We start from the raw sequence: 26,516 nt of genomic DNA on the forward strand, positions 1-26,516 counted from the left end.
CCTGTTTGTAGTGCATGCCTGACCAAGGAAAGGAGGGCAGGGGGGATCCTCCAGTTCTCTATCGTATAGCAGACATTGAGAAATCTGCATCCAAGATTGCCGCAGAATAGCCTGAGTCTATGGTTTAAGCCAACCAATTTGCCCCAAACAACAGGATCGTGATTGGTTCTGAGAACAGTGTTGCAGAATGGTAGCTCTGCTTCCACTATGTGCACAAGGTTAACTTTCCTCACCAAGAAACCAGTTGCCTTTAGGAACTGAGATTGTTGTTGTGGCCTTCAGTCCAAAGACTGGTTTGCTGCAGCCTTCCGTGCCACTCTATCCTGTGCAAACCTCTTCATCTCTGAATAACTACTGCTACTCACATCCTTCTGAATCCGCTTATTGTATTCATCTCTCGGTCTCCATCTATGATTTTTACCTTGGTCTCGCTCTATGATTTTTACCCCTCACACTCCTCCTGTTTGACTTCCACTCACTCTATACAAATATTGACTTACACACACACTATACAAATACGTTTTAGAAAAGACTTCCAACACTTAAATATATGTTCAGTGCTAGCAAATTTCTCTTCTTCAGAAATGCTTTTCTTCCCATTATCAGTCTACATTTTATATCCTCTCTACTTCGGACATCATCAGTTATTTTACACCCGAAACAGCAATCATCTTCTGCTTCTTTAAGTGTCTCATTTCTTAATCTAATTCCCCCAGCATCACCTGATTTGATTCATCTGCTTTTCATGATCTGTGTTTTTCTTTTCTTGATGTTCATCTTATATCCTCCTTACAAGACACTGTCCAATTTGATCAACTGCTCTTCCAAGTCCTTTGCTGTCTCCGACAGAATTACGATTACATCGGCAGAACTTAAGGTTTTCATTTCTTCATCATGAATTTTAATTCCTACTCCAAATTTTTCTTTGGTTTCCTATACTGCTTTTTCAGTGTGCAGATTGAACGATATCAGCAGTATTCCTACCACTTCATGCTCTTTGATTCTTATAACTGTCGTCTGGTTTCTGTATGAGTTGTAAATAGAATTTTGCTCCCTGTATTGGTTTTCTCTAAGTCCACAAATGATTTAAATGTAGGTTTGCTTTTCCTTTCACCTTTCTACTGAAATAAGTCATAGGGTCAGTGTTGCCTTGCATGTTCCTATGTTTATCTGTAATCCAAACTGACCTTCCCCAATGTTGGCTTCCACCAGTTTTCTTTCTTCTGTCAAGAATTCATGCTAGTATTTTGCAACCAGGACTTATTAAACTGATAGTTTGGTAAGCATTTGGTTTCTTATCAATTGGAATGACTGCATTCTTCTTGAAGTCTGAGAGTATTTAGCCTGTCTCATACGTCTTGCACACCAGATGAAAGATTTTTGTCATAGCTGGCACTCCAAAAGCTGTCAGTAGTTCTGAGAGAATGTCATCAACTCCCAGGGCCTTGTTTTGACTTTCAGGTCTGTCAGAGCTCTGTAAAATGCTTCTCACATCTCCCATCTCACCTTCATCTACATCCCCTTCCATTTCTATAATATTGCTTTCATGTTCATCTCCCGTGTATAGACCCTCTATATAGCCCTTCCACCTTTCAGTTGTCCCTTCTTTGCTTAGGACTGGTTTTCCTTCTGAGATCTTTATGTTCATAAATCTGCTTCCCTTTTCTCCATTTTCTTTTAGGTGGTATCTGTCTTTCCCCCAGTGAAATATGCTTTTAAATCCTTACATTAGTCCTCTTGCCATTGCTACTTAGCCATTTTGCACTTCCTGTGAGTCTCATTTTTAGACATTCAAATTCCCTTTTGCCTGCTTCATTTGCTGCATCTTTATATTTTCTCCTTTCATCAGTTAAATTCAGTATCTGCTGTGTTATCCAAGGATTTAAGGATTTATTCAAGACCTTGTCTCTTTACCTATTTGATCCTCTCACAGTTACCCATTCATCTTCTACTGAATTTCTTTCCCCTGTTCTAGTCAGTTGTTGCCTAATGTTCTCTCCGAAACTCCCAATAATCTTTGGTTCTTTCAACTTATTGAGGTCCCATTTTCTTTATTTCCTAATATATTGCGTTTTATTTAGCTTTAATCTGCAATTCATAATTAAAAAAATTGTGGTCAGATTCTACATCTGCCCTTGAAAATGTCTTACAATTTATTTGGTTCCAAAATTTCTGTCTTACCATTATACACAGATGGAAACAATTGCAGCACTAAAAAATAATTAACATAGAATAATTAAATTTTGGGAATATATTTGTCTAGGTAACATATTTAAGTGATTAATGTTGCAAGATCACAGGTTAATGTACATGCAAATTAACCCACTCCAAATGTGAAATGCCTTTACACAAATAACTGGTGTAACCATTGGAATGTTGAATGCAAAAATGCATACACTGCATTGTCCAGGTACCAGATGTCAGTTTGTGGGGTAGAGTTCCATGCCAGTTGTTTGGGAAATACAGGGATGATTGATGCTGTTTGTGGATGATGCCGGAGTTATCATCCTATCATGTCCCTTATGTACCCAATTGGAGATAGATCTGGTAATCGAGCTGGCAAAGGCAACATGTTGACACACTATACAACATGTTAGGTTGCAACAGCAGTGTATGGGTAAGTGTTATCCTGATGAAAATGCACCCTGAAATGTTGTTCATGACTGGCAGCACAACAGGTCAAATTATCGGACTGACGTACAATTTTGCAGTCAGGGTGTGTGGGATAACTGTGAGAGTGCCTCTGTTGTCACACAGAAACACACTCCAGACCATGTTCCAGTGAGCCTAGCATGCAGAAAGGTTGGTTTGCAGCCCTAAACTGGCATTCTTCTAACCAGCACACAGCTTTTACTGGCACTGAGGCAGAATCCAGCTTTCATCAGGAAATGCAACAGACCTCTACCCTGCTCTTCAGTTAGATGCCACTTCATACCATTGAAGTCTCAGATGGCGGTGATTTTGGTCAGCGAAATGCACGAATGCGCGCTACAGGGCATCTGGCTCAGAGCTGCCCTTAAAGTAGCTGATTTGTAACTGTTCCTTTTGTCATGGTGGTGCCAAATGCTGCTCATATTGTCGCTGCAGGTGTAGTATGGTGTGCCATATGCTAAACATGATGGTCTTCCCTCATAGTAGTGTGACATGGCCATCCAGAGCCCAGTCTTCTTGTGAACTGTTTATTCACATGACAGTTACTGCCAGCAGTCGGATACAGCAGCTACATTTATGCCAAGTCTTTCTGCATTATTGCAGAAGGAACAACCGGATTCTCAAAGCCCTATAATGACCTCATTCAAACTCAGTTGGGTGTTAATAATGGCGTCTTTGTCACCTGATAGGCACTTACCACATCCAGTCTCCAAGGTTACCATTACTGTGTGTATTTATTTAAAGCAAACCTGATTTGCATCCTCATAGTGGTGCTTCTTACTACTCTTATGCGACTGGTGCGAAGTTTGAATCAACAGCATCTTTCAGATGTATGAACATTCTTAAGAATTTTTGTTTATTTGCGCAATCATTCTTGGTGTTGTGATTTTTGTCAATCTGAAACCTCCTGGTCTCCCCAGGTATCTTCCATGCACACAGCCTTCTTTCATGATTATGAAACCGAGTGTTAGCGATGATTAAATTATGCTCTGAGCAAAATTCTACCAGTCAGCTTCCTCTTTCATTCCTTTCGCTAGTCCATATTCACCTAAATTTTTGCTTCTCTTCCTTTTCCTACTATCAAATTCCAGCCCCTGTCACAATTAAATTTTCATCTTCCTTAACTACGTGAATAATTTATTTTATCTCGTGATACATTTCTTCTATCTCTTGATCATCTGCAGAATTAGTTGGCATATAAACTTGTACTATTGTGGTGGGTGTTAGCTTTATGCCTGACTTGGCTACAACAATACATTCACTATGCTGTTTACAGGCATTCCTATTTTCTTATTTATTATTAAACCTACGCCGGCATTATCCCTATTTGATTTTGTATTTATAATCCTATATTCAGCTGACTAGATGTCCTGTTCCTCCTGCCAGTGAACTTCAATAATTCCCACTATATCTAACTGAGGATGGCCTCTGAATCCTGGTGTCAGGTGTCATTCATGCTTATATAAGCCAAGATTTGCAGCCAGGCACACTCGGTACACTCAGTGGCTGCTGGCAGAGCCTTCTCCACATGTCAGATGTGATCCTTGGCAAGCAATCACTGGACTTCCTTCCTGACCTGCCCACTATTATGCTAGGAGGTCCGTCACTTGCCTAATGTTAGACCACCAGATGATAAGTAGTCCCATCCTCCACACTTTTAGGAAGATCAGCCTCACTCCCAGTAGACAAGGCATCATGGTGCTAACACAGATGTACTTTCAGCAGTGATCAATACCTCAAACTTGTCTATGTGACATTTGACCAGTTCTCACCTTTGTCTTCTGTGCAGAGATAAGCAACCACACCACTGATTTCTGCTCGCCATCAGGCAAGTATTGACCAGCGAAAGTGCCCCAACACCACTCATCCGTGGGCAGCAGCCTGAAGCATGTTGACTGTGACCGATACAGTTTCCAGCTGTTTGCAGATTTTGGTCAGTTCCCCTGGATCCATACACAAAAGACTCAGTGCATATCCACTTTTAACCAAAGTTTGTCTATACCACAAGTAATAACATTAAGCCAAGCAGTCGCTGGACACAATCTTAAATGCTGCTACTATACTGCTTCTTGATTTTACTGCACCCTAAATTTAGCTCAGATGTTGTAAAATCACTAAGATTTATGCATGTGAGACTGAAAGTAAACTACATCCTGCATATAAACAGAAACTGCTGCTGTTCCTAGCATGTCTGCTGAGCTTGCAGCTTTGGTTATAATGTATTTTCTCAGAATATTGTCACTTTTTACCCAAGATATGTTTATCGTGGTAAAAATTATTATTATTGGCCATCTTATGGGTCATTTTGATAGTGGGTAATTGCTGCAGAGCGGATCTAGACTTCCATCCTGATACTTAGTAGTTTTGTAGTCATTTATCGTGTGTGGCTTTCTGTTTTCTAGGCAACTTAGATTTATTCTAAAATACTTCAGTTCTTTAATGTTCTGTATTGGTGTTAGGAGATGATTGTACAGTTCTGTTCCAGTATATTTAACACCTCTGCAGTATAGTTTTGTTAAGGGGAGTACCAAACTAAGTGAGTTTATTGATCTTGTATTAAGATTTTATCAATCTGAATTTGTGACTAATTTGCTGAAGTTGTTCTTTGTAAAATAGTAGTTCTGGTATATATTAACATAGAAAGTGCAATACGCAGTTTCTTTAACAGTGGTTTGCACTCTCCATTTGCCTGTTCGAACAGTATTGTTGTGACTGCTTTCTTTCAGAGTTCAAACAACTTGACTGCTTTTAACTGTTGACCGCAAAATATAATTTTATAATTAAGTATTGGTATCGGATAAAAGAGAGTATAGCTTGTGATGTTATGGTGCTGATAGCCACTACATTTCTTATTGATCTAATCTGGAAACATACTTTACTCAATTTGGTAGTGGTTTACATGTTTTCTTATCCAGCTTGAACAATATGTGGTGCTTCCACATGAGTGTGTCAGTGATGGAAACCACTAATAATTTGATGTCATTGATGAATGCAACATGGTATAATGTGGGAACCAGTGGAGTTTTTCCTAAGTAGTGTGGAAAGTCGGGGAGACTTTAGTCTTTTCATTAAGGAGCAGTTTATTTGTTTTAAGCTATGAGTTTAGTTGGACTGTATTTTGATTCACCACAGTGTGAAATAGTTCTTTTTGCCAGATATGAGAATTATGGCAACATCAACAAAAAGAAAGATTCTGTTGGAGAACAAGCTTAAGGGAAGATCTACAGCAAAGCAAAAACAATTAGGAGCCTAAGACTGAGCTTTGTGGAACCCGATATTTTATAATTTGTATGGATGAAGAGCAGAGCTGACTGTTCCTGAAGGCCTTGTTTCATTTATGTATTCATTTGTTTTTGGTCTTTGAGATAAATTTTAAATCTCCCATGGATTGTTTCTCTTATTCCATAGGAATAAATCTTTTGCAGCAACATGGTACCATTGACCATGTCAAATGCCTTTGTGAAATGAATAAAAATGTCTGTGGCTCATAGATTCTTATGAGGAAGACTGAGAGTAAAATCTAGGGATTCCTGTACTGCAGCTTCCATAGTTTTCTTTTCTTTTCTTCCATCTTTTTTTTTTTTTTTTTTTTTTTTTTTTTTTTTTTTTTTTTTTTTTTTTTTTACTACAGCTTTCAGTTCATTTGGAAATGTGTCATTCAGGATTGAGGAAGTTTATGAATAAGCTTGCACATGTGGGTGAGGAGGCACAGGATTGTATCTGGTCCTGTGGATGACTTTTTCATTAATTTTGTTCGAATTATTTTTACTGTCTGTTTCTGATGTCAGTGGTAAGAACAGCTTGTCAGTGCAGATATCTGTCCAATCCCAGACAGAGTCTCGAGACAAGTAACAACATGCAATCATTTCACTGAAGTGATCTGTGAGACTTTCAACAGTTTTATTGAAGTAGTAGTCGAATTCATCTGCCATTTGTTTTTTATTGAAAGGCAATCTCCAATTTACTTTTTGGTTAATGCTACTTGGTGGCTGTTCGCATCTGCAAGTATTTATATTTATAAGTTTCCACATGCATTTACTTTTATTTGATGATGATTTGAGCAGTTTCATTAAATCATTCACGTAAGAAATTATAGATTTTATCATGGTACCAGAAACAAACAAATGTCAGATTTGTGAGATATTCACAGGTTTGGTGTCCTTAAGAACAGCTTTCCATCCTGGAAGGTGCATAATGTTTTCAGCTGAAGCTTTGGTATGTGCCTTGCATGTTTCACACTTTTTCCTGATTGGTTTTTCCCCAAAATGAAAGTAGTTCAGATCTAGATTTTTGTTTACATTGTCTTCAATCTGAAGACACGCAAAACTGAGACTCTTGGTCATTTGGGATGAAGTAAGTTGTTTCAGCATAAGGTTAATCTTTTGAATCAGAGTTGTAGGGATCATTCAGAATCTTCCCAATTTCAGCATCTGTAAGCAGCCAGTTAGACTATTTTCACAAAGTCATATAGCTGTAAAACATTATGTATTTCTCTGAGGTTATGTTGTAAGACTAACAACCAATGGCAACATTTATAAGAAAGCTTTTTGTGAATAGAAGGAAACTCTACTTTTTATTTCCTGGTCACTTTTAAGTTTTCACTTACATACTGGCAGGGTCAAAACACTTATATGTATTGACATTTTATCTTGGAGCATTAATAATGCACAACACTTCCTCCAGTATTCAGACAAAGATGAAATGAAGATCACTATGACTTTCAGTGTTCTCTTTTTGTCAGTTCCTTTTCAGTAGGAAGATAACCTGTTTTCTACTATATCTGCTTTCTCACTCACTCAGAGTATGTTTATCTACTACATAGCCTGGATACCAGTTACTTTAACACCCAAATACTTGGAATGTCTATTCATCACGATGAACTGTAAGCATTCATTCTGTTGACCTTAACTCACATTGACAGCTGACATTGTACTTTATCCCTTCCCATTCTATTTTTCTCTGGTCTCATTGCATCACTACTGCTCTATTATTTCAGTGTAGTTTAAATTAACACTTGGATTTCCACAACCCTTTTCTCTCTTGACCTAGTTCCACTATCCCTTTCCTTTTTCCTATTATTTATGCTTCCTTTATTTGACTTATCTCCATCAGTTCTTGTATTCCACAGTTTGACACAAGCATGATAGTGGTGAATTTGTAAGTTGTATTTTGCAGGCATATTTTTCACTAACCCCTCTACTGTTTATTCCCTTTTATCATATCACATGAAGTGGTGCTGTGGATAAGGTATTGGACTGGCATTCAGGTGGAGTGAGGATTCAAATTTTCCATCTAACAATTTATACTTCTTTTTTTCTGTGGTTGCTCTAAGTTACTTAAAGCAAATGCAAGGATCATTCCTTTGAGAAAGGACACCAAAAGTTTCATTACCCACATTGGTCCAAACTAAGTTTGTGCTCTCTTCTGATTTTGTGAACAACATGATATTAAACCCTGATCTTCCTTCCTTTGCTATATGTTACTTACTGTAATGCAGCATGCAGCTGGCAGCATCCATTTAATCATGTGCAATTATTTTTCATTTGTTGTTTTTATTGTACCAATTTTCATATCGCTTTACATTTTAGAATGAAAAATGCCAAGTTACACTATGGTTCTAAGTTCATGTGATATCTATTATGCCTCCCTAATGGATTGGGTAAATCAGTTCAAAGATTGGATGAAGGCAATGGTATACTTCCTCCAATAATACCATGCCTTGTAAAGCACTGTGGTCTTCAAACTAACTTTAAAGACTTAAATCAGCCTTAATATACATCAAAAGGCCCAATGGTACTGACCAGCCACCATGTGTTTTGTAGGCATATTTTTCACTACACCCTCTGCCGTAAACACAAACTCTGTCCAAACAGGTCTTGAAGGCCCAATGGTACTGACTGGCTGCTGTGTCATCCTTAGCTGTTAGGCATCACTGGATGCAAATATGGAGGGGCATGTGGTCAGCTTTTTTGTATAATACTTAATTTATCTGCGATCAAACAATAATTAATTCTTAGTTAAGTGCAGTAATTGGATGTAATCAAGAAATTTACTTTTGCTTTTACAGTAAATTAATTTTGTCCTTTGATTGGAGAACTATATAATAGTCCAAACCCGTTCCAAATTTGATGACAAATATTGTGAGTGAGTTGAATGTGTGAGGGTAACTCTGTCAAATGCATGATGAATGAAAAAAAACTTTTGCATAAAATATCGTCATCAAAATTTTTTTTTTTTTTTTTCCCCCTTCCTTCTGCTTGAACAGTTAAAAATTTTGAGTTTGCAGTATAATAGGTTGAACACCTTATTACCATCATTTGCATTTGTCAAATAGCTTCCAGTCCTATTTTAACTGTATTTCATAAATATAATGTTTCAGAAACTAAATTTATGGAATGTCTAAAATTTTTGCACAGCTTAACTTGTACTTCCAATGCATGGAACTCTATCTTCTTTCACCGCAGGTCTACAATACAAATTTTTGTGTTTTGTTACAGTACACACACACACACACACACACACACACACACACTGAATTATGCGTTACAGTACACACACACACACACACACACACACACACACACACACACTGAATTATGCTTTGAGATATATTGTATGTGTATGGACATTGTCGTTTTCATTCCTTTAAAAAAAGATTTTAAATACATCTTCTGTCCTTTTTGTAATTATCATTCTGATGACCTTCTTCATATACTACTATACTTCTGTTGTGCTTCACCTGTCTGTTTGAAATATGTATTTTTCTAGTTACTTTACGTCTACTGTTAAAGAGCACTTTTGCATGACTTTCTTTCTGCTGTACCCAGACTTTGTTTTGTGCACAAATTTATTTACTGTCTTCTCAGTTCTGGGACTACAGATGGCTGTATGACTAAGTCTTCTTGGCTTGGAGAAACTTGTCGGTAAGTGTAGAGAATTATTTGCAACTTGTTATGAAAATCTGATAATACAAATTACTTAATTTTTCTTATTACTATATCTAGAAAACGTTACCATGACTGATGTACATAAATAATTTTGCTAATATCTTTGTTTAATTTGTGATTTACTTTTATTTGATAATGGCCTGTTGTGATTAGGCACTGCATCATTGAGAATGGAATCAAATAATGAAGTTAATTTATTTATTTACTTGCAGCAAATCTAATACTCTCTTTCACCATTAATAACAAACAGTGATAATTGACCACTGATGAAAGTGGCGCATAGGTGAATTTAAACACCAGACACACATCCTAGCTGTAGAGATTTCTCTCTTCTCTAATTTTAAGGAGAGGGAGGGACAGTGATGGATGAGTATAGATGTACATGATCATGAGCAATTACCACAGATGTTATGAGGGTAGTGATGCCATAATACCATGAATGAAATTGGATAGGGGTGAAGAAGAGTGGGGGACCTAGAGAGAAAGGGAAGTTTCAAAGACAATGAGTGAAGTGAGCAAGCTGAGATTGGAATTATGATTAGAGGACCAGAAGTAAGTATGAAGCTGGCATGGGAAGAAGAAAAGGAAGGAAACAAGGGTACAAATAAGGAACTAGAAAAAGACAGGCACTGGTGGAGAATGAGGAGAACAGGGACCTGCTCAATTCAGAGTTAGTAATACTGTGTTATGCAGGGAACCGTAGGCTGTAGACAAGTTTTTAAAGTTGTGCCCATTGTGCTGACCATCATGTTCACAATAGTGTGATCAAAATTGCTCTGGACCACTGGTTAGCAGAAGCCTTTGGGCAATGCGCAAATCCATTTTTACATGCACCATCCATCTGCTGTGACAGACAAGCTAGCACTGAGCAGATGACACATCAACTGGCATACAGAGAACCACAGACTGTGTGTAGCACCAAAAAATAGTATATCTCACACTCACCTCTTTGTAAAGCATTGAGTTTTCCTCAGAAAGGCACGCTGTAGCAGATGTTCTTCGTAGCAGGCACTTCCTGCACGATGCCTAGTAACACACACTCCAGGGCACACTTCCCCAAGTTTTGTTAGCAATGCTAAAATAAGTTTGTGTGATATCAGGCATTAATTAGCTTGCCATGTTGATTCACATGCTAGGCCGAGGTGGCTAGCAGCCAGTTTTATTCACAAATACCTGAATTTTTAGTGTAAAGAATGTAACAACTTCCAGCAAACTGGAAGTTTGTAATTAGTTTAGGTTAAAACCAGAAGACAACAAATGGGTTAGCCAGCTTGATAACACATAGCAGCCTAGCGGCACACAATATTTGTCTATGAAGAGTTGGCAGTAGATAAAAAAGGGCTCCAGATGAGTTCATGTGTGCAAAAGATGCTCGCCAGGGACTAAAGATTACATGCATGGAATATCCAATTATCGGAATCCGCTGAAATGAACCAGTGGTGCAGATTGCATTCTAAACCTTGTATCAGTTGGCAAAGAGGTAAAACGATAACAGCCGGCCAGTGTGGCCGAGCGGTTCTAGGCACTTCAGTCTGGAAGCGCATGACCGCTACGGTTGCAGGTTCAAATCTTGCCTCAGACATGGATGCGTGTGATGTCCTTAGGTTAGTTAGGTTTAAGTAGTTCTAAGCTCTAGGGAACTGATGACCTCAGATGTTAAGTTCTATAGTGCTCAGAGCCGTTTTTTTAAAATGATAACACATGTGTACCCACTGTAATAAGTAGGCCCCTCAATGAATGCACTGGTCACTAACAGTATTAGAAGTTTACAGACTGGGGATAATTAATGACAGAGTGATTTGGTGGACACTATCCACTGAACAGTAACATTCTGGGAACAGTTTTTAGTAATTTGCTTCTTGAGTCAACTAATTACATTGAAAACGAAGAGATCAGTTACTGTAGACATTGGAAGAAACCAATGTCGGACACATGATATCTGGAGCATATTAATAGTTTTTAGTATTTGAGGCTTAGCTATTTTATGCCAGTGTTGACTTCAGAACTTGTTGGATTTTCAAGTTACAATTCACTCCCTATACAGCATCAAACATTTGCTTATCTAAAATTAGAGACGAAATATTATTGTCAGCATCAAAGTGACCACTATAACTTGTCAACGAGATTCTTTCTTTTAATGGAAGAAATGTTTTTTTATGGGATATGTAGTAAGTTGTTACATGTGATGTATGCCCTGGACAATTCTGCTCTGTCCATTCCTATGTAATATTTATTTGGAGCAGATTAGTTGATGGAATATACTACCATTTCCACACCTTCATATTGGTAGACATTTGGTGTGTAGTCCTTTCCATATAAAAAGCTGTAAAGTGGTTGCAGTAAAGTTGGAATGCAGCACTGCTGCTTTCATGAATGACAGTGCATATAGTGAGATAACCTATGCCAGTGGCAGGACTGGAATGGAAGATAATAAGTGGGCATAAGGAATAGGTTTTGTGTATAGATCTTTCACAAAAATGTGACTAAGATAAGTATAGCACAGCACACTACCCACCAATGAAAATGTTAATAAAATTGAGAACATTGCACTTACTGTTATCCAAACAGTTGTTACTGATTCTGTTAATATAATCAGTATCTCATACACATCGAGCAAAGCAATTTTGATTTACAGGTTAGGCTTAAGTGGTTAGCAGCTAGTTTTATTCACAAATAGCTGAATTTATAGTGGAAACAACGTAACAAAGGGGTTGCTGATGAATTGTTGTTTGACACTACTGTCACCCTATACTTACTTAAATATATTACAATACGTGTTGCAATGTGGATGTATAATTATAACATCAAAGCAAATTCAGTTATTTCAATGAAAGCTGCTTGCGGAGCCATGGGTGTAAAGAAATAGGAGATAAGCATTGCAATTTCAACTAATAGTCAAGAGGTTCCTTTTTATTGTGGTGTTTTTCATTTCCAATGGCATGGTGAACTAGAAATTCCCCCTGCCAGGTAGTACCTTCAGCGGTAAATATTCACTTGCAGTTTTGTTATATTTATACACAATAATCCCCTACTTCAGAAGCAAATAGTTGAATGTTTTAGTCTTCATAATTAGTTCTCAATATATTTCAAATGTTTAGTTCTGATTGAGGAACATTTTTCACATCTCTCACACATTCAGACTATTTGCTTGGATCTAGTGTAGCTACTACATAATGCTTCACTTGTTCCTATACATTTCTTTCTGTGAATAACTGTTCTATAGCACATTTAACGTTGAGTGCAGTAGAAAATCGTCCTTTACTGTGGTTAGCTGATCAGCTCAACTCTGTGTCAGCTTCAGAACAAACACTGTCCATATCAGCCAAATCATTGTTATTAATTTAAAATTGAGTTTTGCTTGCAGTAATATGGAAGCATGAGGTAAATGGACCACAGTTTACAACATGAGCGTCTCCCGTTTTATTGCAAAGCTTGTAGTTTTGTTTTATTTAAGATAATGTTTAAAGTAGTGTTTTATTGGAAAATAAAACTTTCTCTTTGAACTGTTCTGTTTGAAAAGGTCTCCGAATGTCTTAGTTAAAAAGAAATTCAAATGAAAAAATTCTCACCAGCTGTTCCCAGTTGCCTCAAGATTTAGGGTAACTGAACTCTGCCTCTCTATACTACATGCAAGCAGTGTTATTCTTGCTTGGGGTATCTGCACTTACTGACAAACATTAAAGTTATGCAGCAAAACCACGTTTAGTTCCATAGCTACATTATTGCCAATGTCAGAGGAGTTGTATTATAGGCCAGTTTTTGTTGTAATAAACCATCAAGGCCAATTTTTTGCAGCAATAAAACATGAAGCTGTAAAACACGGGTGGTGTGAGGTGGCAGCTTCATGATAGTAACATTCTTGAGCTATCTGGATCAATTTACTTGAAATGTAGGTTGCATGTCTATTATAAATTAATAATGCTGGCCTCTGTGAGCAATTGTAGTTTGTTTTGTTTGGTGTAATACTCCACAATATGCAGCACATTTTGTTTTTTGTAGCACTCTACAATATCCAGCACATCATCCAAGGACTGACCAAATCCTTTTTCTCCCATGGTTTATCTTTGCATTTGCCAGATATCTCCATCGTTTGACGGTAGGTAAGGTGACAATACCACCACCACCACCACCACCACCACTACCTTGTTGTAGAGATTTGGTGCACCATGATTGTTATTTATGTTTCTCATACCATGTAGCACTTGTGTCAGGTCTTCGGAATGTAAGTAAATGCAGCCTCTTTTTGTATTCTTCTCCTGGATGTCTGCACAATGACTACGCTGATTAACAGTCTGTTTCATTATGAAGATCACCTTTAAATTTATTTTAGCCCATGTTTATTAAGTGCAGCAGTGCCATAGAAATCATTTTTTAACTTGAAACAGTGGGGTAACTGGACTCTTATGGCCCAGTTACCCCAAGCATTGGGCCCTGTTGCCCATTTCATAAGTCTGTTGGGGGCAATGGTGCCACCAATGCTAGAAGGAAAACTGTAACTCAAGAATCAGAAACAACCACTTATTTGCAATCTCTGTTGTCTAGTAAACAGGATGTTAAAAAAAATTCCATGTATTGAGAGGTAGTAGCATGGACCAAAATAATAATAAAATGTCCAGAAAACATGAGCTCTAAATGCATACCTTAAGAGCTATGAGCATTTGTTCATCTTCGCTAATGTTGAACGTATCTCTAGCACTGCTAGCTCTTTGCTATTATGAACAACCTACAGAATGCAGTAAACAGATAAGAACTCTTAGGGAATCTCATATTCTCTGATAAACTCCATGTTGGTAAACAATACACTTATAGACATTGATGTGTGACCCTAATGTTTGTACATCATTAATGGGGCTTATAAATGCTTTAAAAGAACTTTCCTACAATGTTAGTATAGATTGCATATATCAAAGATTTGTTGGTAAACAATACACTTATAGACATTGATGTGTGACCCTAATATTTGTACATCATTAATGGGGCTTATAAATGCTTTAAAAGAACTTTCCTACAATGTTAGTATAGATTGCATATACCAAAGATTTCAAGTAGCCCCACAACTGAAGAACCAGTGGATTAAGACCAGGGGAATGAGCTGGCCAGTGTACTGAACCTCCCCAACTGATACATTGGGCATAAACCTATCATAACACAAACTGGTTCCATTAGAACTAACTTATGCACTGCATTTACCCAGAATTCTGAATTGTTTTTACAGCAGCAACACTGATAGATGTTTACTGCAAGCTGTATCTATGGATAATAACAAAAGAAAGTGTCTTTGTCTTCATTTGTTTGCTGCATTCTGCAGAACATTTGTAATAGCAAAGAGCTTACAGTAGAAGAGATGTCTCATACAGTGCTCAAGATGAGGAAGTGCTCATACCTCTTAAGATATGCATTTTAGAGCCTATGTTTACTGGACATTTTTATCTTGTTTTGGTCCACACTACCACCTTTAAAACTATGGAACACTTTCTTTTAACATCTTGTATGAGATAAACAGTCAATAAAAAATATATACCTACTGAGTTGTGAGAATCAATCAAATCTCCGACTTCTCCACATTGTTACAGTGGAGAACAGTTGCAAACATTACAGCCTAGCTATGTCTGACAAATGCTTGTGAATGAGTTTCAGTGGGTTGTTTTACAAAGACAAAACAATTCAGTTCTGTCTACAGTATAAGGATTGAATATCCATGTATTCATTGTGGGAAGACACCCTGGCCCCAGTTACCTTGTGCTTTCTTATATCAAGTTTAAGAGGTCCATTCAAGTTAGGCGTATTCCTTATTTTTATATGTTGGTAAGCATTGTAGAAAAGTTTGATGGGACTGTTGTTTACCCATTTTTTGTTTGCATTGCCACTATTGAGATTGAGTTAGCTCTCATACCTCAAATGGTAAATTCAAATTAAGTAGTAACATCTGCTTAAAATCATTCATGTGGTTTTGTGCCTCACACTTAAAATATTCATGTCATTTCATTGCAGCATTGTGAAAGGCTTTCCACCTGTGTCTCCTTACATAGGAGTAAGTCCAACACTGTGCTACCTCCTGAAGGAAAAGAAGCCTCTCTGTTGTCTCCAGCTTGCTAAGGTAAAATATTATTACTGTAAATCAATCCAAGAAATATAAATGAAGAAAATATTTTAAATATAATTATTAATTTCATGAGACTACTTGATGGAGTGTTATGTCATTTCAATTACTGCCCATAGAGAAAGATGGCTGAAAAGAATATACCAAAAGAGAGCTAATTTTGTTTTTTACTGTTATGAATACATTGTGTTAAACAGATGTTTGTGTTGTTAATATGCTGCTTCTTCATTAATGAACATTATTTCTACTCAGTTCCAAGAAAAGTTATTCCTTTTCAACTAATAACTTCATATGTGTTCCCAGCCCAGTCAGTGGATATTTTGGTACCAATCTCTTTCATTTGTATTATTGTGCTTCTTCTGTTGTGAGCTGTTATATACAACTTTTACCAGGCACCCAAACAGACTTACATAGGGTTACCTGGGCGATAATGCCATTCAATCATTTCATTTTGTATACCTTCATTTCACTTCATATACCATGAACCATGGATCTTGCCATCATTGGGGTGGCTTGCATGCCTCAACAATAGTGATAGCCATACTGCAGGTACAACCACAATGGAGGGGTGTCTGTTGAGAGGCCAGACAAATGTATGGTTCCTGAAGAGGAGCAGCAGCCTCTTCAGTAGTTACAGGGGCAACAGTCTGGATGATTGACTGATTTGGCCTTGTAACATCGACCGAAATGGCCAAAGCAAGGGAAAACTACAGCCATAATTGTCCCTGAGGACATGCATCCCTGCTGTGTGATTAAATGATGATGGCATTCTCTTGGGTAAAATATTCCAGAGGTAAAATAATCTCCCACTTGGATCTGCAGGCGGGGAGTACTCAGGAGGATTTCATCATCAGGAAAAACAAAATTGGCATTCTGTGGATCAGAGCCTGGCATATTAGATCCCTTAATCTGGTGAGTAGGTTAGAAAATTTAAAAAGGGGTTGGATAGGTTGAAGTTAAATATAGTGAGAATTACTGAAGTTTGGTAGCAGGAGGAACAGGATTTCTGGTCAGGTGAATACAGGGTTATAACTACAAAGTCAAGTAGGGATAATGCAGGAATGGGTTTAATAATGAATTAGGAAATTCAGAATGCAGGTAAGCTACTATGAACAGCATCATTTGAATGCATTGATGTAGCAAAGATACACACAAAGCCCATGCCTACCACAGTAGTACAAGTTTACCAGGTATAGAAGTATGAAACTGGAATTTCCCTATAAATGTTGCTAGCCGTTATAGTAGGGCCCGTGAGGCCACATCTGCAGTCCCATCTGCTTCCTGTAGTGGCTGATGATGAATGATAACGTAGAGTAACCCAAGTTCCATACATTTGTATATCTTTCAAACCCATAAACACTTCGAGTTTTGTGCCTACAGACTACAATTTGCAGACAGCATTGGTTTTCTGTTATCATTTGAAGAAAACTGCTGCAGAATTGCATCAAATGCACGTCGAAGCTTTTGGCGAACATGCTCTTATGAAAACACTGTTTTTCAAGTGGTTCAAAAAATTCAAAAATGGTGATTTTGACGTGAGGAATGACAAGTGTGGGAAACCAGCAAAAACGATTGAAGACAACAAAATGCATGCCTTTTTGGGTGAATATGATATTCAAACTCAACAGGAACTCACAGAACAATTGAATGTGATCCAGAAAGCTATGGGAAAGATGCAAAAAGTGGGAAAATGAGTTCTGCATGAACTGAATGAAAGACAGCAAGCAAATTGGAAGACCGCTTGTGAAATGCTGCTCTCCAGATACAAAAAAAATTCGTTTCTCCATTGAATAGTACAGGTCATAAAAAATGGGTATATTTTGAGAATCCCAAGTGTTATAAATCATGGGTGAATCCAGGAAAACCATCAACATCCACTGCAAGACCTAATTGCTTTGAAAAGAAGACAATGCTCTGTGTTTGGTTGTTTTTAAGGGTAGAGCCCCTCCACGCCCACACCGACATGATGGCCAACTCAAAAGGTCTTCTGCCATCTCTGCATAAGGGTTAGTTTTTACTAAAGTGAGGTATCGCAGGATGTGAGTATTGCGATGTTTGCGTACATCTGGTTAAGGTTAACCATTAATACACACCCATCTGAAGATATATTGGGTTGAAAGTCACACAAAGGGTAGCGGTTTGAAGGGCAGAGGGAAAAAAGTGCCAAGGCAAGCTCCAAGGGAAAAAACGTCTGCGATAGTTAGGTCGGGTAGTAAGAGCAGTAGCGGATGTCTTGCTGACTGTGACAGTTCATGTAAGGGTAGGTTATGTTAATAGTGGATACTGTGCAAGAAGATACTGTGTCAGTGCCATGGTCGTTATAATAAAAGGAGTCCGGTGCAGCAATGCAGTGCGTTGCCATACGCCCTCTGCTGTGCCGTGTTATCAGTGACTTGGCAGAGCTTCATCAGGCTGGTGCTTAATGGCAACAGCTCGCTGTTGGTCAGCGTTCCTTGCTACTGTGTGGTGCAGTTCTGCTGTAGCTACTCCTCGAGCAGCTCTGCTTGCTCGGCGTATGGCGCTGCAGTATCATCGGAGAGCTGCAGGCCATTATGTTGCACATGCGTGACGTAAGCTGCCATTTTGACTTCTCAATCCCTTGTGGGGGCTGTCCCCATGGTGCTTGGCATCGGTTCCGGTACCGTTGGGACGGCGGTTGTCTTCTTGGCATCCTTCCCCTGCGGCGCTACTGGGGCAGCATGAGGGGCAGGCATCCGAACGCTATTCTGAGAGTTTGCAGGAGCGCTCGCGGGAGTTAAAGCCCCTTCTGCTGCTCGGAGGCCTTGGGCAAGGACTGCACACAGCTGCCTCAAGGCCTCTTCCTTCTCTGCAGCCATGGCGGCTGCGAAGGCAGCCTTCTCTGTTGCCATGATGGCTTTGAGGGCTGCTCTGGCTTCCCCCACGGTGGTGCTGATGTTGACGCCATTGCTCTTCTCAGGGGTGTGGGCTGCGTCCTGATCATCCGCCTCCGGGCAGTCGTCCCCACTCTTGGTGGGGGGAGCTGCCTCTGCACTGTCCCTCAGCTTAGCCAGGCTGGTCTACACCCCTTGTCATCACCTATGTCGTTGTATCTTCCGCTGCATCACTGTGGCCACAGCTGCATCGCCACACCAGGCACAAGTCAGTAGAGCTTCTCTGCCACAGTCGCAGACGTGGTTGTTGTGCTCACTGGAGCGCTTGACGCACTGTGCCACATTTCGGCAGTACTTTACAACATGGCTCTCACCCTGGCACTTGAAGCATTGGGGCTGGGGGTCCGTGGTGGTCGGGAGAGCCTCCGTCATAACCGGAAAGCCCAGCAGCCTCCGCAAGCTGGATATATTGCCCTCGCCATCAGCCGTTTGCACAGTCACAGCATAGAGCGGCGGCCTCTTCTTGTTCGTCCGGTTGTGCAACCTTGTGGTTGCATTACCGAACCCGGCTCGCAGCACCAAGGCAACCCCTTTAGGAGTGCCTTGGTCATCTTCTTCCTTCCATTTGAAGGCACCTTCTAACTCGCCAGCAGCTTGTCGACTGTGTGGGTGGCCACAGTGATTCTGATAGCCCTTAGTCGGCCAGGTTTGCTGCCAGAACGCAGATCAGTGAATCTGTGTCGACAGACTCATAGACCACCTTGTTCTTGGTGCAATTCGTCATTAAGTCGAACAGTGCCATCCACTCGCCTTTGCACTTAAAGGTTGAAGGGGGAACAGGCTTCGACTCATCTTCTCGGGTCTTCCTTGCTTGGTCGGCAGACTCAGTGAGTCGCACAACCGAAGGCCCCCTCGTGGCAGCAGGTTTCTTCTGCGCATTCTTCTTTCCCATGCTGTGGGGCGCAGAACACGACAGTTTGTCGGCATTGTGAAAACAACACATGGCAGTTTGCTTTTCGTGGCACCCACAGCACAGAACTTCTTCTGGAGCTCTCCTCAGCCAAGAAAGTGTAGGGCACAGCGGCAGCGATGCGCACACCTTGGTGGCTCAGGCCGAACTCTGTGTTTGGTGGAATCAGAAGTGTGTCATCTATTACGAGCTGCTAAAACCTGGTGAAACTATTAACATTGATAGCTACTGACAGCAAATGATTGATTTAAATTGAACATTACATGAAAAATGACCAGAATATGGAAAAAGGCAACACAAAGTCATATTACTCCATGCTAATGACCCGTCATACACAGCAAAATTGGTCAGGGAAATGATCGAGGCATTCAGTTGGGAAATATTAGGCCACGCAGCTTATTCTCCAGACTTGGCACCACCCGATTGTCATCTATTTGCATTACTGGGGCATGCTCTTGCTAAACAACACTTCAATGTGTATGAAAATGGCTCACTGACTGTTTTGCCTCAAAAGAAAAACAGTTTTTTTGGCATGGCATTCATAGCCTGCTGCAGGGGTGGGAGAAATGTATAAATAGCAATGGAGATTATTTTGAATAAAATATTGTTTATCGGTTTCAAACAACAGACATGTAATTATTGCAACAAAATTCCAGTTTCATACTTGTACACCTGGTACATGCCAAGTAGCTCCATAGATTATGAAGAGATCGAAGAAAGGTATGATGAGGTAAAAGAAACTATTCAGATAGCTGAAGGGGGTGAAAATTTAATCGTGATGGGGGACTGGAATTCAATAGTCAGAAAAGGAAGAGAAGAAAAAATAGTAGCTGATTGTGGACTGAGGGAAAGAAATGAAAAAGGAAGCTGCCTGATAGAAATTTTCCACAGAGCATAATTTAATCATCACTAACACTTGTTTTAAGAATCATAAAATAAGGTTCTATATGTGGAAGAGACCTGGAGACACCAGAAGGTTTCAGATTGATTATATAATGATTAGACAGAGATTTAGGAACCAGATTTTAAATTGTAAGGCATTTCCAGAGGCAGATTTGTACTCTGACCACAATTTATTGCTTATGAACTGTAGATTAAAAATTAAGAAATTACAAAAAGGTAGGAAAGTATGGGGATGGGGACCTGGATAAGTTCAAAGAACCAGAGGTGGTTGTGAGCTTCAGAGGGAGCATTATACAATGGATGACTAGAACAGGGGAAAGGAATACAGTAGAAGACGAATGGGTAGCTTTAAGAGATGAAATAGTGAAGGCAGTTAGAGGATTTAGGGGAAAAAAAAGCAGCTATATAAATATCAAGAGCTGAGATGGTAAACCAGCCATAAGCAAAGAAAGAAAAGCTGAAAGGTGGAAGGTGTATGCAGAGAGTCTATACAAGGGAGATGTACTTGAGGGCAATATTGCAGAAATGGAAGAGGATGTAGATTAAGATGAGAAGGGAGATATAATACTTCGTGAAGAATTTGAGAAAGCACTGAAAGACTTAAGTCAAAACAAGGCCCTGGGAATAGACAACATTCCATGAGAGCTGCTGATAGCCACTAGAGCTGCTGGGAGCCAGCCGTGACACAACTCTTCCATTTGTTGTGCAAGGTATATGAGACAGACTAAATACCTCAGGCTTCAAGATGAATGTAATAATTCCAGTGCCAAAATTACTGAACTATCAGTTTAATCAGTAATGATTGCAAAATACTTGCATGAATTCTGTACAGAAGAATGGAAAAACTGTTAGAAGCAGACCTCAGTGAAGACCAGTTTGGGTTCCAGAGAACTGTAGAAAACACAAAGCAATACTGACCCTATGACTTATCTTACAAGGTAGATTAAGAGAAGGCAAACTTCCATTTATAGCATTTGTCAGTTTAGAGAAATCATTTGACAGTGTTGACTGAAATACTCTCTTTGAAATTCTGAGTGTAGCATGGGTAAAATACAGGGCGCAAAAGGGCAATTTACAACTTGTACAGAAACCAGACAGCAGTTACAAGAGTCAAGGGACTGAAAGGGAGGCAGTGGTTGAAAAGCGAGTGAGACAGTGTTGTAGTGTATCCCCAGTGTTATTCAAAATGTATACTGAGCAAGCAATAAAGAAAACCAAAGAAAAACTTGTGGTGAGAATTAAAATCCACGGAGAAGAAATAGAAACCTTCAGGGTTGCCAATGACATTGTAATTCTGTCAGAGACAGCAAAGGACTTGGTAGAGTAGTTGAACGGAATAGACAGTGTCTTGAAACGAGGCCAGAAGATAAATACCAATAATAACAAAACAAGGGTATGGAATGTAGTCGAATTAAATCAGCTGATGCTAAGGAAATTAGATTAGGAAATGAAACACTTAAAGTAGTAGCTGAGTTTTGCAATTTGGGCAGCAAAATAACCAATGATTGTCAAAGTAGAGAGGAAATAAAATGTAGGCTGGCATTGCAAGAAAAGCATTTGTGAAGAATAGACATTTGTTAATATCGAATATAGATGGTTGTTTGTCTGGAGTGTAGCCATGTATGGAAGTGAAACATGGACCATAAACAGTTTAGATGAAAAGAGAATAGAAGCTTTCCAAATGTGGTGCTACAGAAGAATGCTGAAGATTAGATGGGTCAATCACATAAATAATAAGGAACTGGGGAGACAAGAAATTTGCGTCTCAACTTAACCCAAGGAAGGGATCAGTTGATAGGACACATTCTGAGACATCAGGTGATCACCAATTTAGTATTGGAGGGAAGTGTGGGGGAGGAGGGGGGGGGGGGTAAAATCATAGAGGGAGACCAAATGATGGATACACTAAGCAGATTCAGAAAGATGTAGGTTGCAGTAGTTATTCAGAGATGAAGAGGCTTGCACAGGATAGAGTATCATGGAGAGCAACAATAATCTAGGGAGGACATTTTTCCTTTAGTACTCTTTCTTGTTGCTACAATATTTCTGAATATTTTTCAGGTTTCAGCACATTTTATTTTCAGTGCCAATAGCATGACAGTTTATTCAGTTGCTCAAGAATTATTGAGGTCTCATACAGAAACTGCCATGGATGTTTTATAGTTTTGTGCTAAACCTAGCCTAACCTCATTGAATTCACCAACATTTCAAAATGCCATAAATGTCATGTTTCTTGGATGAATTACTTAGACAAATTAAACAATATTATGAAAAGGAAAGTTGCTACACACCATGTAGCGAAGATGCTGGAGTCGCAGATAGGCATAACAAAAATACTCTTGTAATTAAAGCTTTTGGCCATTAAGGCCTTCATCAACAATAGATCACACACACACACACAACTGCAGTCTCAGGCAACTAACAAAGCTTTAATTGCGAGAGTCTTTCTGTTGTGCTTATCTGCGATTCAGCATCTCCGCTATGTGGTGAGTAGCAACTTTCCTTTTCATAATATTGTTACTTTCCACCCTGGATTTTCCATTATTTGATTTTAAACAAATTAAATGTTGTTAAAAATACAGATGTGTGGGGCTGCTGAAAGGTTTCCAAATAGAAAGATGCAGGAAAGATAAATCTAGAAAGCTAGAAAAGCTAGAACAGGCTGTAATTATGAAAACTGCTGCATGACTGTAAAATGTAATATTTGGTATTAAAATTTCATATTGATTTCATATAAGAGTAAAATCAATTGCACCAATTGTGAGCTATAGCTTACAGCAACAACTAACAGTAACAAGTCATATATTTGAACAAAGAACAAACATGTCAAGATAGGCAACAGATTTAAAAGATGGGCCAAGTTTCCTAGCATAGGTGTTGTTAATTGTTATCTCTATAGCTTTATTCGTAGACAAAAGTCTTCTATAACCCAACAGTATGAGCTGCAGTTTAGTAGATTAAATTTGAATGCCAAATCAAAGACATTAGGAAGACCAAGAAGATATCATTTGATAATAAGTTCCAGGTAACTGTCAGTTTTAAGCCATGCGTGGTAGTCAGTGTTCTGTGATTCGAGTTCTTGACAGATCAAAATAAAAAAAAAGATACTGTTATAATTGCTGCAGTACAAGTAATAATTTGAACTTCCTGAAAAACACCAATGGGGACACTCCTCATACTAGTGTAAAAATCACAATAGTTTTTGAACAATGTGGTAAGTCCCATTAAGGTATTGCGTAGAGAGGAGAATTCACACACATCTCACTGATGTGTGAGCTCTCACTCAGTCACAGTGCATATGGCAAAATTTACATGTAACAACTGTAAATGAGGTTTAGTTTGCACTACCAATCTGCATTCTGGTTGAAAGACATCCTGTGAAACATTGCTAAACACCTCTGACATCTATCTATAACTGATAATACCACTCTTGATGGAAATATACTGGATGTAATGACAACAAATACATCTAACCTCTTTAAGACATCCACAGCAATGCTTACCAAAGTAAAAAGGACAGCTAAAACAAAGAGAAAGATTTATATGTTCAATAAACTAGATAAAAAATCGATAGTGTCATAGCGCAGTGAGGAACTTGAAACTTTCAGCACAGGACAGGAGCATGCAGAGGAACTATGGCTCAAGTTTACAAGAACAGTTGACTCTGCACTGGATACATAAGTTCCCAGTAGAACAGTTCATAATGTGAGGGAACCTCCGTGATATTCAGTCACTGTAAAGTAACTTCTAAAGAAACAGAAACTACTGCATAATAGGCGTAAAACAAAGTGTATGGCTATAGATAGAGAGATACTGACTGAAGTGCATTTGGCTGTCAGGAGAGCAATGCTTGATACCTTTGATGACTACCACAGTAGAATGTTTTTGCTATTTCACAAAATCCAAAGAAATTCTGGTCATATGCAAAGGCTGTTAATGGCACCAAAGTAAGTGCCCTGTCACTAGCACATGAGACAGTAACTGAAACTGAGAATAGCAAAGCAAAAGCTAAAATGATTAATTCCATTTTCAAACATTCCTTTACAAAGGAAATTCCCAGGAGAGCTGCCCCAATTTAAACCTCCTACCACTGAAAAGATGAATGAATTCAGTATCAGTGTCAGTGGTGTTGAGAAACAGCTGAAATCGTTAAAATTGAACAAAGCTCCAGGCCCTGATGGAATAGCTGATGGTAAACCTTTCAGGATGTGAAGTTGAGGTCCAAGAAACTCTTCTGTTCCTGATGTTTCGTCCAGGACAGTGCTGGGCATCCTCAGAGGTACTCCTCTGCTGCGTCTTGCTGAGTCAGTTGGCAAGACTTAGCAGAGGAGCACATCTGAGGATATCCAGTGTCGTCCTGGACGAAACGTCAGGAGCAGAAGAGTTTCTTGGACCACTGCCTCACACCCTGAAAGGTTTACCAGCAGTTATGCCATCTGGTCATGAAAGTCTTCATTCCCTGATGGAATCCCTGAATTTGCAGCTAAGTTAGCCCCTCTTCTAACAATAATCTATCATTGATCCCTCTAACAAAACACAGTGCCCAGTCTGTGGAAGAAGACACAGGTCACAACCATCTACAAGCAGGGTAGTAGAAGTGATTCACAAAACTACCATCCATTATCCTTGATGCTGATTACATCAACAACATTAGAATATTTTCTGAGCTCGAAGATAATGAAATATTCTGAGCAGAATGACCTTCTCAGTGCCAACCAGCATGGAAACCAAAAACATCAATCATGTGAAATGAAACTCGCACGTTTCCTCACATAATGTGCTGAAGGCTTTGGATCAAGGCAGCAGGTAGGTGAAGTATTTATTGATTTCCGAAAAACGTTTGAGTCAGTACCACTCTGAAACTTACTGTCGAAAGTGTGATCAATATGGGGTACCAAGTGAAGTTTGTGACTGGATTGAGGGGATTTTGATAGAGATGACATGGTATGTTATGTTGGATGGGGAATCATCATCAGGTGTAGAAGTAAATTCAGATGTACTCCAGGGAAGTATGTTGGGACCTTGCTGTTCATATTGTGTATTAATGACCTTGCAGACAATATAAATAGTAAAATCAGGCTTTTTGGCAATGATGCAGTTATCTATAATGAAGTACTATCTGAGAGAAGCTACATAAATATTCAGTCAGATCTTGTTAAGATTTCAATATGGTGCAGTGATTGGCAACTTTCTCTAAATATTCACAAATGTAAAATTTTGCACTTCACAAAATGAAAAAAATGTAATATCCATGATTACAATATCAGTTAGTCACTTTTGGAATTGTCCAGCTCATACAAATCTGTGGATGTAACACTTCGAAGGCATATGAAATAGAATGATCGTTTAAGTTCAGTCATGGGCAGAGCAGGTGGTGGACTTATTGGTAGAATACTGGGGAACTGCAAAAAAGAGATTGCTCACAAATCACTCATGCAGCCCATCCTAGAACAATGCCCAAGTGTGTGGAACCCACACCAGCTAGGACTGACAGGGGATATTAAACATATACGGAGAAGGGTAGCATGAATGGTCTCAGGTTTGTTTAATCCATGTGATAGTGTCACAAGGATACTGGAGTAACTCAACTGGAAGGCTCTTGATGATAGACATAAACTATCCCAAGAAAGACTATTAACAAAGTTTCAAGAACTGGCTTTAAATTATGACTCTAGGAAAATACTACAATCTCATATGTATTGCTCACATAGGGATCATGAGGATAAGATTAGAATAATTACTGCATGCACTGTGGCATTCAGACAGACATTGTTCCGGCACTCCATATGTGAGTGTAATGGGAAGAAACCCTAATGACGGGTACAAATGGTATATACCCTCTGCCATGCACCTCACAGTGGTCTGCGGAGTATAGATATAGATGTAGCTACTCTGTTGCTGTTACTACTCAAAAGAAGAGTTCATGAATGACAAGCTAATAATTTATTTAGTAAACATAACATTTAGTAAACATAACTATCTGTCCACAGTAAGTGTTATGTTAATACAGTATTAAAATTTTGTGTTGTATTGTTGAATATTAGTGATGGTATGTTATAGATTTATATGTAGGTGCATATATTCATAGCAAC

General features: G+C 38.9%; 1 protein-coding gene across 1 annotated transcript in view; it reads left to right on the forward strand.

Annotated features, from left to right (window-relative positions):
• The window catches only part of LOC126169379 (potassium channel subfamily T member 2), a 1,084,296-nt gene that overhangs the window by 927,947 nt on the left and 129,833 nt on the right, over positions 1-26,516 (forward strand). Inside the window, exons 18-19 of the mRNA XM_049920640.1 lie at positions 9,519-9,575; positions 15,591-15,696. Of these exons, the coding sequence (XP_049776597.1) occupies positions 9,519-9,575; positions 15,591-15,696 (163 nt within the window). The remainder of the gene's footprint in view (positions 1-9,518; positions 9,576-15,590; positions 15,697-26,516) is intronic.

This window comes from Schistocerca cancellata, chromosome 1 (assembly GCF_023864275.1).
Source record: "Schistocerca cancellata isolate TAMUIC-IGC-003103 chromosome 1, iqSchCanc2.1, whole genome shotgun sequence".
In the NCBI taxonomy this organism is placed as follows: Eukaryota; Metazoa; Arthropoda; class Insecta; order Orthoptera; family Acrididae; genus Schistocerca; species Schistocerca cancellata.